Source organism: Dryobates pubescens, chromosome 24 (genome assembly GCF_014839835.1).
Source record: "Dryobates pubescens isolate bDryPub1 chromosome 24, bDryPub1.pri, whole genome shotgun sequence".
Classification (NCBI taxonomy): Eukaryota; Metazoa; Chordata; class Aves; order Piciformes; family Picidae; genus Dryobates; species Dryobates pubescens.
Genome location: NC_071635.1, coordinates 14,318,986 through 14,336,578, shown reverse-complemented (window position 1 = coordinate 14,336,578; position 17,593 = coordinate 14,318,986). Strand labels below are relative to the sequence as shown.

The 17,593-nt window shown below is 37.5% G+C and overlaps 1 protein-coding gene across 1 annotated transcript in view; it reads left to right on the top strand.

Moving 5' to 3' along the window:
• The first annotated feature begins 1,113 nt into the window (after window positions 1-1,113).
• ANAPC10 (anaphase promoting complex subunit 10) overlaps window positions 1,114-17,593 on the top strand; it is a 28,834-nt gene continuing 12,354 nt past the window's right edge. Inside the window, exons 1-3 of the mRNA XM_009896739.2 lie at window positions 1,114-1,228; window positions 2,071-2,161; window positions 2,932-3,052. Coding sequence (XP_009895041.1) covers window positions 1,114-1,228; window positions 2,071-2,161; window positions 2,932-3,052 — 327 coding nt within the window. The remainder of the gene's footprint in view (window positions 1,229-2,070; window positions 2,162-2,931; window positions 3,053-17,593) is intronic.

Below are 17,593 nucleotides of genomic sequence, written 5' to 3'. Positions count from 1 at the left end.
GTCTGGCTCAAATCTGTATTTGCAAAACACAAAAAAGACATCCCAAGGCCCTCTAGGAAGTGTTTGGTGTGGGCACTACTGAATTCACGTTTTTGTGTCCAGCAGCTTCTGCTGCAGTTATTCCTGTATAGAAAATGTGGTCTCTGCCATGTGTCACTCCTGTACTGGGTGAGGTCTGGATACTGTGGATACCAACCTAGTTCAGTACCTCATGTGCCATCTAGGTGAGGTACTGGAAGACTCCCTGATTAGCAGAGCATAATATGATGTCATGCATGTCAGCAAAGGATTAGAAATCAACCCTAATACTCTGACTCTTGAGTGCTTTATGATTGATTTTTAAGCTTTAGTTTAGTTCCTTGCATGGAATTAGTTTCTTTTTAGTATTTTTTTTAATTGTCTTTCAGGTTGCTTTCTAGGAAGTATTAATATGCTCTATAGTATGTGAACCCCAATGTGATTATATCAGTAGTCTAAGCATTGAGACAATGTGATTACTTGAGCAGTGGAAGTGACAGGTTAACAATTCCAGATGAAGCTGTGATATTCAGGAAATGGACCATGGCAATAAGCACTCCTCACCAAATTAGAGACTATACTATTTGTTTAAACTCTTTATTTCCTTTCTTATGTAGAAATAGCTCCAGGAGGACAAGTTTGCTCTAGCTTCTGAACTTGCAGAGGGTAAATGAACTTGCAGGGGGTAAATTAAATTGTGTTGCTAGCCTTTAAACCAGCAGGGTCTGTTTTAATTTAAAATAAGTGTTTAAAATAATAATCCTGATATCCTGACTAACTCTGTATGTATTAATTAGCATGATAAAAAGTAAAATAAGTCTTACAAATGTTCCAGATGTGTATTGAATTGAGGACACAATTTACATATGTGAAACTTCCTGATGAAATATAAATATTTTTTTACTTTATGTCTGTAGAAGTCTTATTTTTACATAAATGCAAACACACATACATTAAAAATGTATACATCTAAACCACATATTCTGTAAACTGCAATACAGAAGTTAAAGAATTAAAGTGTAGGAACATGACCCTTCAATTTTCCTATCAAGCTAAATGTGTCTCCATTACCTTGCTTCTTTTCTTTTACTAGGAATGACTACCCCAAACAAGACCCCACCGGGTGCTGACCCAAAGCAGTTGGAGAGGACTGGTACTGTTAGAGAAATAGGCTCACAGGCAGTTTGGTCTCTTTCCTCTTGTAAGCCAGGTAAAATATAACAAATGATGTAAAATTCAAATGTATGTTTTTCTACTTAAAATTTACAGTGCTTTGTGTTTTGCAAAGGAGACATGCATACAGAGTGTGGCAGCAAACCTGCTCTAGTGTAAGCTGTATGGGTAGCTACTACAATTAATTTTGGCCTAGTCTGTATTTGATGAAATAGAGTCATAAAATCCTTTTGGTTAGAAATGACCTTTCAGAACAAGTCCAACTGTGTTAGCCCAGCACTGTATCAGAAATCCAACAGTGAGGAAATATATCCTATTAAGGAAACAGATCTTTTACCAATGTCATACATAATGTTGTGGGTTTGTTGTGGTTGGTTGGTTGGTTTTTGGTTTTATTTGCACAGTGAATAAAGCCATATGACACCCTGCACTGTCTAATTTTGCTGTGTTCTGGCATTTTTCCTGAGTATCTTCAAATTTTAACTTGGAAAAAACTACCTGACAATGTTATTTGCCTGAAATTTTATGCCAAGTGGTCTCTGCTAATGATCTTCCTTTAGTTCAGCAGTTAAAAAGCCTAACTGTTAAGTATTATTCTTGCAATTGGTCTGAATAACAATACATTGAATGGTTTCAAACCCCATACTTCAAGAGGAGATAATATAAGGACAATCAAGTACTGAATTTTATTAACTGACAGATTCCCCTCTTCCAGTTTCATCACAAAAGCATAGGCACAACTTGGATATAAGATCATGCTTCCTTATGTTATAACTTAGAATACATACTTTAGTTTGTAGCAGCTGAAAAAAAGTTATGTCTTTGGTGTCTGTACCACAAAAGGGAACGTTCAAGGCTATCATATTTTCTTTTTTATAGGATTTGGAGTTGATCAGTTACGAGATGATAACCTAGAAACTTACTGGCAGTCAGATGGATCACAGCCTCATTTGGTGAACATCCAGTTTAGGTAATAAAAATGGCACTATATAGAGTATCTTGTTTTACTTGGTATTGATTGCTGTTCACCAAGATGGCAATTTTGAAAGTGCAAGAACTCCTGGGTTAATCCTGTTACCCAACTGTTGAGAAGCCAGGCAGACAGCATTTATAAAAATGAGATTTTTTTTTTTTTCAAAGGTTATGGTTACTAAATGCCTAAATAACCAACAAAAAGGAGTGCTTAATAGTATGTAATTTGTAACAGCTTCTTATTTATGTACTTAAGGTGACATTTTTGTCCTGACTTTCTGCCTTTTAGGGTATTTTGAAGGGTAGATTACTGTTTTTAAAGTAGCTCTGTACAACTTAACAAGTGTCTATTTGAGTAACTGTTTACTAATCTATTGTGTGTAGGATGCTGTCAGTCCTTTTTCTTTAACCAAACTCTCAAGATGAGGTTAAATATTTTTCACCTGTTTCTGTTTGCCTTTTGGGGAACTTTTGGGTACAGTAATAGAGCCCATATTTGATAAGCTGAGCAAATGCTTCATCATAAACATCTTGGGCTTTTGCTGTATTTGTTGCTTTGGTGATGCCTCTGAAGGCAAAGGAGAACAGTGAAAAATCAACTATGTAAATATTTTCATGTAGAAAAAACATATTTAAGAGGAGGGTCCTTATAAATCAGTAGACACAATTGTCTTAAGTTTCAGAACATCTAAATCCTTAGTTATTGGAAACGCAACAAACTCATCCTGAATATTGTGATGCTTACATAGCTGCTGTTTCTTCTTGCAGAAGAAAAACAACAGTGAAGACATTATGTATTTATGCAGACTACAAATCTGATGAAAGTTACACTCCAAGCAAAATCTCTGTCAGAGTAGGAAATAACTTCCATAATCTCCAGGAAATCCGGGTAGGTCGATGACCCTTTGCTTTTTGTCCTAAAGTAGTGCTCTGTCATTAGGCATCTGATATAGTAACATTGGTTTTGGAGGTAAAATACGGCATTGTGCTTGGCATGAGAAAATGTCTGGGTTTATTTTGATGTTTGCTTTCATTTTTTTATCTTGTAAATTTACTAAGCTGGTTTCTGGTTTTTATTAGGTTCCATTACCAACATGGGTATACCAGAGTTGATATATAGATCCTGTAATGTAATAAAGAGTGAGGTTTTCCAGAACAGGACTGTTGAGAGTTGATTAAAACTTTGATCTCATGTAAAATACCTGCATTGCATGCACCAAAAGGGAGACTTAGCTTTTTAATACTTTCATTTTTGGACTCAAAGACATGAATTCAAGTTTTCATAAATGGATTGCTCAGCTCTTAGGTCTCATTAGTAATCAGAATTTAAATATATATGTTTTAGTTATGGCTGTGTATAGTCCATAAATATCTTTGGAGTCTGGATTTAATTTTTGGGAGGCTGCATGTACTCTTAGTAGCTAGTAGCATCTGATTCAAACCTAGCTTTGAGACCCTGGCAGAAACAAACTGGGGAGCAGGGCCTGATCATCAGTTAAGTAAAGGTTTCTTCATATTCTGCTGCTTACAGAATCTTCACCTAAGGGAGAATCTGTTGTGCATTTGCTAATAGCTGACTCCAGCCACTACTGATGGTAAGAGCTAGTAGAATTGCAACAGTAAAGGTTCCAAAATGATACACAAAGTGAGCAAGGTATCAACTTAAGATGGAAGTCTGTTACAATCAGATGTAATCATAACGTATGTTTTACTTCTAGTATAGTTTCTGATTTTTTGCAGTGGTTTTCTGTACTGGGCAGTCACTGAGAGGTAGACATTTGGAAAGGAATGTAGTTATTTCTGTATTATGTTGCAAAATCCAATTTCTGTTTGATGCTTAAGACTTTGAACAGGACATAAATTTGTAGTGTTCACATTTTTATTTACAAAAGTCTGGTAGTCAAACCCAGTATTTGTTTCTGGATAGAAGTGTTAGGAAAAGTTTCTCTGATGGCACAACTGAGATTAGATTTAGTTACTTAGTTTTGCTAGCCTTTTGGTTGATAGCAAAAGCAGGTTTAAAATAACCCATGATCTCTGTAGAAGTCCATCTTGTAAACTGATCAGGTTACCTATGAGCTGATCTTTGCTGATTTTGAGTTAACAGTAGCCTCGTGTTTCGGATTCCTCGTCTTGGGAGCTCAGCAGCTACTGGCTGATATATTTGGAATGTTTAACTTAAATCACTTATATGGCAGGTATAGCAATAACAGAAGGAACAGAATGATGAGAGGAGGAATGTACTAAATAGGAGTTTGAATTTTTACTTTGGGGTTTTTACTTTTTCAGTGTTTGAAGTCCCAACACAAGCAACTTGTAAGAAGGTAGTAAATGCAGTGGGGATAGAAAGTGTAGCAAACTTCTATGCTTTTATGATATTGGCACTATGTATCTATCCACATTCTTTTAGTGATTTGTGATGCTCTGTCAAGTTTTGACCAAGGCTTTTATTCTGAACCTTAAATGGAAGGCTCTTGACTTCTTAAAATTAAATATTCTTTTGAAAGAAATGAGTCATCACGTTACTTTGACTTTCCTCAGCTGCAATTCTGTCTTTTAATCTTCTTAATTGCATGGTAGCAATTTGGGAGTTGCACATTGTGCAACAGTAACAGCAGCTGGATCTCTTCCTCATGTTGTGCTCCGGGTTTCTCTTCCGATTGTCCACTAGATGTCATTGTTGCCCTTAATTACCGATTTTGTGTTTGCACTCTACTCTTTGGATACGGTTATCCTTTTGTAATCATGTTTAGTACAGCTTTATACACATAACTGCAATAACTTAAATTTCCTATGCAGTGGTAAGCTTCCACCCTTGGGGATATGTGTTAAAGATCTATAGAAACAGGAAAATACGTAGTAAGCGTATTCGTCTTCCACAGTTTCTCAGGCAATGTTTCTTGGCTTTTCTTGCCAAACACAGAATTCTGTACATAATGTATTTATTTAAAAAGGCAATTTTGAAGGAAACAAGTTGCTAGTATCTTTTATAGTATATCAGTGACTGTAATAAGTTGCATGAGAGCAGTAATTTTTATACATACCATATGCTCATGTGCTTTTTTAACTTGGAAACTGAGTTGAAAATATGGTCAAGTTGTTTACGATGAGAAGCAATACTCTGATGATGTACAATAGTAGTGACTAACTTTGTCACCACTATAATGCTAAATATTGTATCAGTTTCATATTTCCTGAATTGCTTGCTGCTCAGAATGTGCTTCTTAAATGTTCCTTCAATCCTGAAACTCTCATTTTTGTCAGCTTCTCTGGCACATAGGCAGGTTATTAAAGCAGTGTGAACTGCTACGAGCTCTTTAGAGAAATCTGCTTAATTATACAGTGATTCCCTTGGCTTCAGGACTGATTAACTGGGTGGAAAATACAGCAAAATCATTTTATATTTTACTATGGACACTTGCCCAGCTCATAGTGTCTAATGAAAGTCCTGTGATGCCTCCATGGGTTCTTTTCCTAGCGGTCCAATTGTCACAACAACGCAATGCACAGTTCTTTCACTAATATAAGACTAGTTTTAGTTTGTGGTCTACTATGTAGGCATGTTCTTTTTGGAGTTAGTATTTGGTGCTTTTCCCTTTGAGAAACAAGTCATTTGTACCCCATCCTATGGGTGAGAGCAGCCATTGTGATCTGGCTCAGCTGAAGGAATTACAGCTAAGCTGTGTGCAGTAAGCCTTCTCTTACTTACATGCCTTTTTATGGCAGCTGTCAACTTCCAGTCATGGAGTTCTCCCACATAGTGATGCAAACAATCTAGATGGATGAACTAGTCTATAGAGGCATTTTTGGAAGAGCAACCAGACTATTCAGTATGTGATTTCAGTTATGCTTTCTCGTAATAGGAAAATAACCCACCACAAAGGATGTGTCAGGTGTTGGCTGCAAGAGATCTCTGGTCTCTTCAAATAATGCTCACCTGCATGTTGCCTTACTGTTCAGATACTCAGCAGTTTGTTTTGCCATAAAATAATTGTGTTGTGCTGCTAAGTGCAGGCAGGATTTTAGGTTCTATTCCTGCAGTAGTATTAATGGCTTCTGCTGTCGACCTATAATGTAGGGACTTTGTGGGTGTGGGGACTTTGCTGTCTAAGATCTTACGTTAGCTAATTCTGCACTGTATAAAAGACACTCTGGGAAGATTTGGGTCAGACTTTATGAAAACAAAATTATAGAATGGTTTGCTTTGGAAGGGACATTAAAGATCATCTTTGACATGTGGTTTAATGGCCATGCTGGTGTTAGGTCAACAGTTGGACTTGATCTTAGAGGTCTTTTCCAACTGAAACAATTCTATGATCTAGTTCCACTCACCCTGCCATGGGCAGGGACACCTCCTCCTAGAGCAGGGTGCTCTAGGCCCCATCCAGTTTGGCCTTGAAAACTTGCAGGGGTGGAAAATAGCTGTGTACTTCTCTCATTAGTTCATATTGAGAAGCTGCTGATGTTTAATCCTCAGATTAAAGGTGCTTTAAGAGGCAGAACCCCTCCTGAAAGAGGAAGAGTCTTTTGTTCTGCTGTGCCCTGTAGAGGATTCAGTAACAGAATGTCACATACATATCTTAGCTGTAACTAAGAAAGACACTGCTAAACAGATACAATTTCTTTCCTCTTCCACTAGGAACTAGTTCTTCCACTGTGGTTTTTCATTTTTTTTAATTTGTGTGGTTCAATAAAAAATGGCAAGATTTGTGACAGGACTGAACCATTGATAGTGCATGGCATTACTATGTGTACTTTGCTTTTCAAATTGCATAGAGATAGTAACAATCCACATGGCAGTGCTGCTGGAACAGGAGAACTCCCCTGGTTAACGTCCTGTTTAAGTATACAATGCCCCATCACTGGATGGGGCAGACTGTTACTGGAGGTCCTGTGTGGCAGCCTTTGCGTCAAAGAATGATACTAAATATTAACTGCTTTAGAAGAAGCCTGGTGTAATTTGATTGCTGTATGCTTTCCTCCTGCCCCAAGACCTTGCTTAACCTTTCCAACAAGGTGTGGTTCTGAAGATGACTTCAAAGACTCAGGTTAAAGCCCTGTCGTCTTAATATATCTTTGCTGGCAACAGTGAGAGTCCCGTGTTTCTGGGGGTTTTGTCTTTTGTTGCATTTGCTGTTCAATTGGTTTTCTAGCCCTTTTGGACTCACTTGTGTTCTGTGTCGAGGTTCTCCAGAGCTGTTGCCAGCAACACAGCCTCCCTGGTGGCTGGTGTTGTGACCAAGCACCACGGACAGGGCCATGTCCTCACTGCTTCAAGAGTTTGCTTGGGAGTGGGGAATTATTAGCCAGAAATATGCCCTGCTGGGGAGCTATGCTGAGAGGTAGCAGAGGAAGTCTGACCCTATTGAGATCTCTTAATTCTTACAGTGTTCACTGGCTGTGGTGAAGAGGCTAGACTTCTTTAGCCATTTTCTGAAATTCAGTAGCTGGCAATTTCAACTTGCTTTCTGTGTGTGGAGAAAACTTACATACCGAGGAAGGAGGAGATGCTAATTTGTCATAGGACTGTTGTACACTAATGAAGCAAAAAAATGTACTGCTTCTGAGTCTCTGATCAAACATCCCTAAGGTGCATTTTAAACTGCTTTCCTCTGAAGACAGAGTACTGAGTTGTTACTGCTTTATTTAGATTCCTGACTAGCCTCTACATACTTCTGTTAACAAACCATTCCTCTCTGTTTCTTCTATGTAAGTAAAGATGCATTTCTGACTTCTAGTTATTCTTTGAGTTCAGAATGTCAATTGAAAATATTTGGTCTACTTTCTTCAAAGTACATTTGATGGTAAAAAAAGACTAAACTTTCGTTTTACAGAATTTCAAATTATAGTCTTTTTTTTTTTGTCAGATGCTCTGCAGATGATGTCATCATATCAGCTCGTTTACTGATTGCTGTTCTACTAGTTGGGTATGGATTTAGTTCATGAGGATGCACAGCACGTGTTCCTTACATCTAAAATTTACCAGTACTGGATGTGTGCAGAGCAGAGGAGTAGAATGATTGAGGTCGAGAGTTGGAGTCACATTTAGGAAGCTGGATTATTTCCATTTGATGCAGTTGGTACTCACTCCGTATTTCCACCTTCCAGCAGAAAGGATATCTTACTAGTCACCAGCTAGGAGGTTCACATGAACCCCTCCAAAAAAGAAAAGCTAATGACATAACATCACTGTTCCCTGCCATTGCTAGTATTACTCCAGATAGAACCTGCTTATTATTCTTATGCTTGTGGAAATAACCAGTACATGCTTCAAACTGTGGAAACTCTAAAGGGGATTGCAGTATTGCTGCTTTTTATACTCCAGAATGGTAGCCCATTGGAATGGAACTTACTGTGAAATCATGAGAAATGCAGTTATTGAAATAGCCTTGTGTACAAACAGAGATCTGTGTTGTGTTTAGAAGAATTCTGAATAATGAAAGTTTTGGGGGGTTTTGGTCCACACAAAATCGTTAAACATTTTTATCTTACCTTTCTCCAAAGTGGTATTTTAAGATAAAGGCATGCTTCTTCTGTTGGATCTTACAGTAAAAAGAGGAAGACTAAAGACTGGATTTGTGCTATGGCCTCTGCTACATGTAGAAGGATTTTCCCCCCCGCCTTGTTTTGTATCCCAACATTCAAAAAACAAATCTGTGAAGGAACTTTTTCTTGCCACAGAGGGAGAGAATTAGGCAAAGGTATTTTTAATACTGTCAGTCTGTCTTTACCTTCAGAAGCATAGGAAAAGCCATGTGAAAGAAAGTGGCAACAGCTCCATGGAAGGAAAAAACTTGATGAAGTACAGAACTTTTCTCAAGGGAACTCAGTATTTAGAGGCTAGGAACTGATCGAAGCACATGGTCTTACGTATGTGAAAGCCTCAACTGCAATTATAATCCTTTCATGATTATTCTGTCTAAATTTTACCATGGAAAAAGAAATTAGAAAATGTTCATGACTTTTTCATGTAAAAGTGAAAGAGCTTCCACTGCCACTGAGGAAAGGCAGGGTAACTTACTAATCCATTTGACACTAGTCATTGATACTATGCTGTGTAATACCTGTTTTATAGTGTGTTTGGTTACATGGTTTCATCTCTCTGTGCATGAAATTCTAGCAGGAGGATTTGAATGTATGCTTTTTGTATGTTTAAGAAGTAAAATACATTTCTTTTTAATCTGAAGTTTACCAATGCAAGGAAACTGTCGTGCAGTATGATGGGACAATTTTTCATATCCTTTAATGCAAACCTCTACTATTGTATTCCCATAACAATACTATAAACCAATTCCAGTCTTTTTTGTGGCAGACAATGCAGGTTGCAGGTAGTGCTCTGTGAGGGGGTAGAGAAACAACTATATTTGAAGTTTTATGTTTAGTATTCTTTGAAAAGTAGGAAAAGATGGATAGATTTGTGGCCTTTCAGCAAGTATAGAAGAGTATAGGAAACCAACTGCAAATTTAGATGAGTGTATTCTCCAGCACTCTTTGGAAGCAGGCTGCTAATACTGTTGTAGGATAGTAATACTATTGGTCATCTTGTAGGAAGATGTAAGTAATTTGTCTACCTTGGGTTGTGTCCAGTTTATACCTAACCAACTGAAACTTAAAATCATGGTGTTCATTGGTATTAGATGGTGAATGCTCAACACTTGTGTTGGAATTAATTAGTTCTGTCTAGAATTGCCTGGTTTACACTGGTCTAACTTGGCATCTGCCTAAAAAAACCCACACCTCAAATCCAAGGTAAAGCACCAAACACGCTTGCGTATAAAGTTTTAGTTAAGCCAAAATAAAGCACTCTCCCTTGGAGTCCTTGAACTTATGGTTCCTGTTTACTCATCAGTTTATTATACTGACTCAACTTGGTAACATTTTTCAGAAAAGCTGTTTGTTTTCAGTGGTGCTTTAATATGTATTAAAAGGCTATTAGAGATTTAATATACTATGTGTATTAATGTGGTGTTAAAATTCATTGCTTTAAGGAATCCAGATTTCCTTATTGATCTCTGTGATTCTCTCCTGTACTACAGACTACCTGATGGTTTCAGGAGGCTTCTCTGTTTTTGTAGTAGCTACCCAAAGTGGTAGAGTATATCTGTGAAAGATTTATGGTTTTCCATGATAGTTTCTCACCTTCTTTGTGTCCCTGAAAGATTTGTTTAGGGAAGACTTGAATAATAAAGAGCAGGTTAGTCCATTTACTAGTCCTAATTAGTAGAAATGAAGAATCTTTCATTTGCAAGAAGTTTTTTTTCATTAAGGGATTGCATATATGTGGTGATAAATTCTGTGGGACCAGAGCCTCTGAGTTTCATCTTTGCATGTTTGCAAAATTTCTAGATAGAGCTATGGAAGAGTGCTCTTTTAAAAATTATTTAACTCTACCAACTTTTGCAGCTGATTTCCACCCCCATCCTGGGGCTTCTGGCTGTTGTGAAAGCATTTTATGTAGCCTTTAACCCTTAGTACTACATACAGCATCTCTTAGTTTCTTTTAAACTATGTCTTTTTTCTTTTTAATGCCTGTATAGAGCAGAGATGCTGATCTGTCACTTGGATAGCATTACCAAATTTTTGGAGCTCCTAGAGAGATCAGTCAAATGTCTCTGTTCTCTAGCTCCTAGGAATTGGTCCAAATATGTACATTTAGGTACCATAGATCATATGTATTTAAAACAGTATCCTGCCTGCCCTTCTCTCCCTGAAATTCAAGTTGTAATCAAACTTCTGTGCTATCAGGCTGAAGGGAGAAAAGTGTGTTTTTCTTTTACATGCCCAAAATGTAGTGAAAATCCCTGTGGACAGTCGTGTTTACAAGGGTAACTGTCTGCATTCAATTGTGGGTTATAAAAGTGCTTGCTTGAATAAATACACTGAGCTATCAGACAGAACAACCAATAGTTCGTTGGACTAATTGACCTTGTCAGTAGAATAGAAACACTTGCAAATAAAATTCCCATTGCCAGCGAAGTTGCAACTGAAAACCCCTGAAGAAACCGTGTATATCCTCTAACTATCTTGGAATGCAGTTATTCAGGCAGCAGACGTGTAGTGGGGGGGGGGATAGGGGGGGAAATCATTAGCTAAGAAAGTTTTATATACCAGCACTTCTCAGTGAACTTTTTTTTGTAGCATGAGGTTATGTGTGTTCCTAAAGTTGTTAAATTGTTAAGTCCTTCACTTTCCATATTCAAAGTAATACTTTCTAACAATTGCTATTGCTTTTACCCATATCTCAGGTCCCCATGTATTTGTTTTGCTGGTCAGCTTTTATTATAACCTACCCTTGTCAGAAAAGGCAAAGATGTTTGGCTAGTAACCACCGTCTGCTGTAATGAGGGCAGAGTGTGTTTGCTGTCCTACAGCAATGGTTGACTTACATGAATGCCAGTGTCTATAACCACACATACTGTGGCAGTTTATCTTTCTGTGAGTATATTCAGATTGCATTACAATGGAAAAGTATCACAGCAAATAACAGACTATCTGGTCTTCTAATCAAAAGCATGATGGAACCGTGTTTTGCTTTACCTGTGGTGAGTCATGTAGTTTATTTAAAAAAAGGAAAATATTTCACTCATGAAATAAGCTTTCATGAATGAATTAGTCATATATCAGACATTTCCTTTTAGAAAGTTGGATAATGTCACACAGGTGGAAGTAGTATTAAGAAAAAAAAGGCAGCAGTGAAAGACATAACAGGCTTCACTGTGTACTATAAAAACATGATTTTATTTTGGTTAGAAAACAAAACAGGAAAAATGGCATGTGGAAAAAGGTCTGAAAAACAGTCTAGTTAGCTGCTAAATAAACTTCAGAGATGAAGGTTTAAAAAAACCCAAGATTTGTAAAGGCGGGGGGGGAGATAGTGTATTTCACCTTAAGTAAGGGACAATGTGTAATAAGGGATTTTGTGGTTTTACAGCTCGATGCATGTGTTTGAAAGCTGTTCTCTCAGCAACGTGGGTGGCAGGTTATGCTACCATATAATGTATTGTAGTTGGCTCTCCACACTTGTCAGGGTTAGCGTTCAACCATTCGGAAAATTTTCCCATTGTTCTATCATGTGAACCAAGACTAGTGTTGAATTCCCAATAACCTTCTGCAGGAAAAAAGAGGTTTAATTAGAAAGTTTGAAATTTGATTACTTCTGGTATTGTCTTAATGTACTTCTCTCTTAGTTTAGATGCTTATCTAGAAGTGCAATCTTTTTTCTTTTTTTTTTTTCCCCCCCTCAGAAAGATGAAAAACAAACTTAACACTGTACTGCAGTTGCTTCAGCACTTTTCAGAGTAAACTTGCATAGCCAATTCTGTCTTTCTGCAGCATTAACACTCTATTTCCATCTTAAACATGTTTGCTTTTAGATGGATCATAGCTTTTGGCAGCTACTGCATTTTCAGCAAATAATACTGTTTCTAGTAAGAGTTGCAAAAAAGAAAAAAACAACCAAAAAAACCCCAACAAACCAACTTTGTGTGAGGTCCTTGTAAACTGAACCTTGGGAACGTTATGTTATTTCTGTATTTTCCCTTCTTTTGTGCTTCTTCTGTTTGTGTCATGGTTATAAATTACATCATTTGAACCAGAGAATTAAAAACATTTTATTTTGTGATTCCTGTAATTTTTTAAAAATGGAATGTTTGTTTTAGGTCTTGTGTGTGTGTTTTGGTTTTTTCTTTTTACCTGTTATTTCAGAGGCTGGCACACAGAAATAAGCAATTATGGTATTGAGATTCCATTGTGCCAGCACCTCCAGGGCATAATCCAAAAAAACCCAGAAAAATCGCCTGCTGGGCTGTATGCAGTATGCTTGTGTGAACATCAGTGTCTGCTGTTCACACATCATTTTTTACTGAAAGTTCCTGTTTGAATAAAGGTTCTGTGTTTGGAGAGTGCACTGGGATATTTGTTGGTCAATGGTTTTTCAAAGTTTGTAGGGATTTCTTATTACAGTTTCCCAAAGTAGGCTCACTGGTTGCTGCTTGTGGATGATCACTAGTGCTTGAGAAGCAGAGATTGGGTTTTGGCAGCATTAAAACCATATCAAGAGAGAGAGCTCAATGCACTTCTCTTTGTTTAAGCTTGAAGACTGAACATGGGAGTGAGGAATAAGGTGGGTGGCTGGTGGGGAAGATGACAGCATGACAGAAGAGATTCAAATACTTAGTTGCACTACTGCAATTTTTTTTTAACCCTTTTCCTTCCTTCCCCTTGCCCTCTGTTCCCCTCCTTTTTAATGCAATCACGTCGTCTAGTTGATGCTTTAGAATGGGACAGGTGCATCCAGCACTACAGCTTCTGTAGGGTTTGAGTATGTAGGCTCATCTAGAATGTCTTCATGCTGCTCCATCAGACTGACCTCCTCATTTTGGCCAGTGTTTGCTGTAATTGCAGTTTACAAAACATTAGTAATACTATCACTTGCAAACTGTAGCGTGTAGCATTTACGTTTTCATCTGTTTGTAATCTGTCTGCACTTGGGCATTTTGCTGGAGAACATCATAGGCAAACTGTTAAACACAGGGACACAGTATTACAGACTTCTGCTAGATTCATAAAAGAGAAAAGGAAATGATTCTAAAGCAGATTATAAGGTTCAAGCTAGGTGAAGTGGGATAGTTTACCTTGAGATAATTATCTATCTGACTGAATAAACACTGCTAAAGTCCTTCTGCTGGTATAATTGCCACTGGCAAATGATGTGTATTTGCCAGCATAGAAATTACAGGGTTTGTTATTTGTCTTTCAAACAAAACAAAAAACAAACAGAAAAAAACCCACATAAAACCCACTAGACTGACTTCACGTGTGGATTTTAGCTTTCTTATTCCTCACTCCCAATTGGTTAAGATCGTGTCATATGGCCACAGAATTATATGCATGTGTGTCTTTCCTTCACTGAAGTAACTGCAGTAGTGTCTGCCTTTTAACTGGTATCAACATGTTAATGGACTAGTTCCTAGCTTTAGGTTATCCTAATTTCTTTCTCCAATGGAAGTATAATGTTTTTCCACCTGAGTATGGTCTTGTACGTTAAACAGCTATTTACTTTACAAGTTTATATTGCTGTTTTTATAACTTTTCATGAACAAATGTGCTACAGTTAGATTGTCTGAGCCTAGAATTAGTATTTTGGTCATTGACAAGGGGAACACCAAGCACTCTGAATTTCCATATAGTGTTAATTTTTGTAACATCTTGCATCTCTTTTAGCTTTCCTTGCTTGTAAAGATTTGAAGGGAAGTTTCTACTAACAGTTCTAGTTGATGGTGTTCCTGAGGAGAGATTGATCTGTGGTAGTCCATCTTTTTTCTTGGGTGTTTGAAGAAACTCCTGGTTTCAAGGCTTGAGCTAAGAAATACTGAAAATCTTTGTTTTCTTTGTTTGCCTGCTCTATCACTTACTGGCTTTTGGGGAAGTGTGTAGAGAAATGAGTATTCTGGGAGGAATTCTGATACCTGACGTTACCAGTTACCTAACAGAGCAAGACGATAGATGCTATTGGAGGAGCTATCTGGAACAAGGGACTATTTAATCTCTATAGAGCAGCATGCTAAGGAGGGGGTCTTGAAGCACTTTCTGATGCGAGCAGTCTTGTATTTGAAAGGCAAATAGTGTTTTTCTATAGTAAAAGGCCCAGGAAATGGGTAAATTGCCCTAAAAGCCCTCTTCCCACCATTCTACAACAATGCTTTTTCCCATCCTTGAAGGTCCCCAGAACTGAGAAATCCAAAGTTTTCTGCCCTGGGTTTGGATCCCATATGTAAAAGAACACCAGCATCTTCTTCAAAGATGTAAAACAGTTCTTCTATGTCAAAGATGATAGGATAGTAAGACACTTTTCACTCATTCCTGCTTTATTTTCTTTCTGGATAGGTTGTTAGTCACTTGGAAATACCTTGCAGTGGTGTTTGAGCTCTGTTTTTCCACAAATTGGATTAGGGTTGGGAGGATAAAGTCAATGAATAATCAGCTTTGGTTTACCCGATTGTCTTTGCAGACTTAATTATGAAAAGTAATATTTAGAGATAAATTCAAGCAGTGCAAAGTGGTAAATATGTGCTGAAACACAGAATCAAAGATAGATTTTGATCCCTCTGGGTGGTACTACCAACACAGGATTAAAACCCTTTCAAGACAAAAGCTGGCACTTGACATTTAACTTGGGTTAATCATAAGAAAAGAGATAAAAGGAATGAGAGCTTTATAGGATACCTGAGAACTAAAAATCTTGTGCTGTCATCTCAGCTGGTGCTGGTCAACTGGGGAACCACACCTTGTTTTGTTTCACTTAACTTGTAGGCAGCAGCACCTGGGAACATCTTAACCACTCTTCTTTGACAGTTTTAATCAGCAGCCAGTTAGACCATGGTTATTCTTTTCTGATCTATGTGTGGCTTCTGTGTTGTTGTCATTATTTTCATCCATATAAATTCAACCAGGTTTAACTATTTGTTGTAGATATTGCCTTGAGTGGCAAAGTTACCAAGCTAATACTAAGTAAGATTTTAAAAAACCCAACCAACCAAAACCCCCAAACAAACAAACAAAATACCCAACAAACCCCCAAGCCTCAAAACAACAACAAAAAACCCCCACCCAAAGCAAATCAGCACAATGCACTGGACAAGTCATGTGTTGTTGGGACAGCAAACAGGAAAAAAGCCCCAACAAACCAAAACAATAAAAAACCACACCAAAATTGCCAAATTGCACCACAAACCCCACCACTAGTCAAAAAAACCCAAACCACCAACAAAAACCCAACAACAAAAGCCAACCATAGTTTCCATAAATTCACAAGTAGTGTTAGCATGCAGAAAGACTAGTAAGAATATATTATCTTGTATCTATAAAAAGGAAAAGTCAAAATCTTTTTTTTCCCTAGTAAAAGTAGATGAGCAGATGTAGTTCATGTAGGTATAAGAGATGTTTATCATTGCAGTAATCCTTTTTTTGAAGCTTAAAATTTTAGTGGAAGACTGAGATTAATCACAGTACTGAGTTGTAGGAAAAAGTGCTGTTCATGTGGCAATTTAAAGCAATCCTTGAGGTTCAGAAGAAAATGCTACCTGACAAGTGGCAGCTGTCTAGAACAACTGCAGGGCTCTTGAACAAAAGATTCAGTTGCTTCAGAGTTATTGTCATGACCTTTTTAGGGTCCTCTCTGAAGTTATATACTACTGCCTTGATTGCTAAAATGTTATTTTGGTCAGGGATCATGTCTGCTTGGAGCTTTGGGAATGCTGCTGGGAAGGAAATCTTGTTCTTTATCAAGTAGCACATGAAAACATTTATATAGATCTGAAGTAGAATTTATTTCTTTCTGGGGACTATTCTCTCTCTTAGTCTGTCCTAAGATAACGAAGATCATGTATTTGAATTGGAAAAACTTTTCCCAGGATTGTCACATTTTCTGTAGGAACACATAGAGAGGGTGGAATGAGAGTGAAAAAATGTAGCCTGTAGGCCTGGCTTGGGGGCCTTAGCTCTCTAGCTTTCTTCATCCAATTCCTAAACTAGAGTTTGTTTCATACTCCCATTGTATTTCAGAATGACTTCTAGAGTTTTATATCTCATGTTAAAGGAATGTTAACAAATGCAGTTTTTATTGAGGCTTTTATGAACACTGTTGTCAGTAAGCCTTTGAGTGAACTGTAAGAGTCTAGTCCCTAATACATACCATGTTCCCTTTTGTTGGTCTTTACTTTTCTCCCTTTTTTCCTCCCTCGCCATATCTGGGGGAGCTCAAAGTCAACTGTGTATGAAGGATTTTTTTGATAATTTCTGTTAGCAAATGCAGAACATCCTAATTTGATTCTCCTATGTTGAGAAGAGACAAATTGAGATTTCTTACTTCTTAGCAAAATGGTGTTACTGAGGATAAATAGTAAGGTTAAATCAAATCTATTTTTTTTTTCTGTTGTGAGAAGAGCTGCAGTTCCATACTGGGATAAATTATTTAGTAACATTTTCAAGGAGGCTTCCTTCTGTTTGAACAGATCTGTTGTGATTGTGGTGCTCACTGTGTTTAATGGAGAGGTTTACATAAACTGGTTTTGGGTAGATCCAGCACTGCTGAGATAAGAACTTCTGTGGTGGAATTATTGGACTCTGTTTATTTACACTGTCTGTCATGAGGAGATAAAGATTTAGTCACATAGCAGAATTAAATTAAACAGAGGAGCATATGTACTAACAGGACTGTAAGATACACAGCATCACATATTTGTAGTCCAGTTCCATTAGTCTTCATATCTCTAAGCAGTAAGATGATATCCCAACAGCAGCTGTAGATTTAAGACTTAAGAATCCTATCGGTAAGCAAGTTTTCAATTGTGATGCTTGTTTTGTTGGGTGGTTTGGTTGTGTGTGTTTGTTGTTGTTTTCTTTCCTATGGCCCTTTCATTCTTCAGGAGAA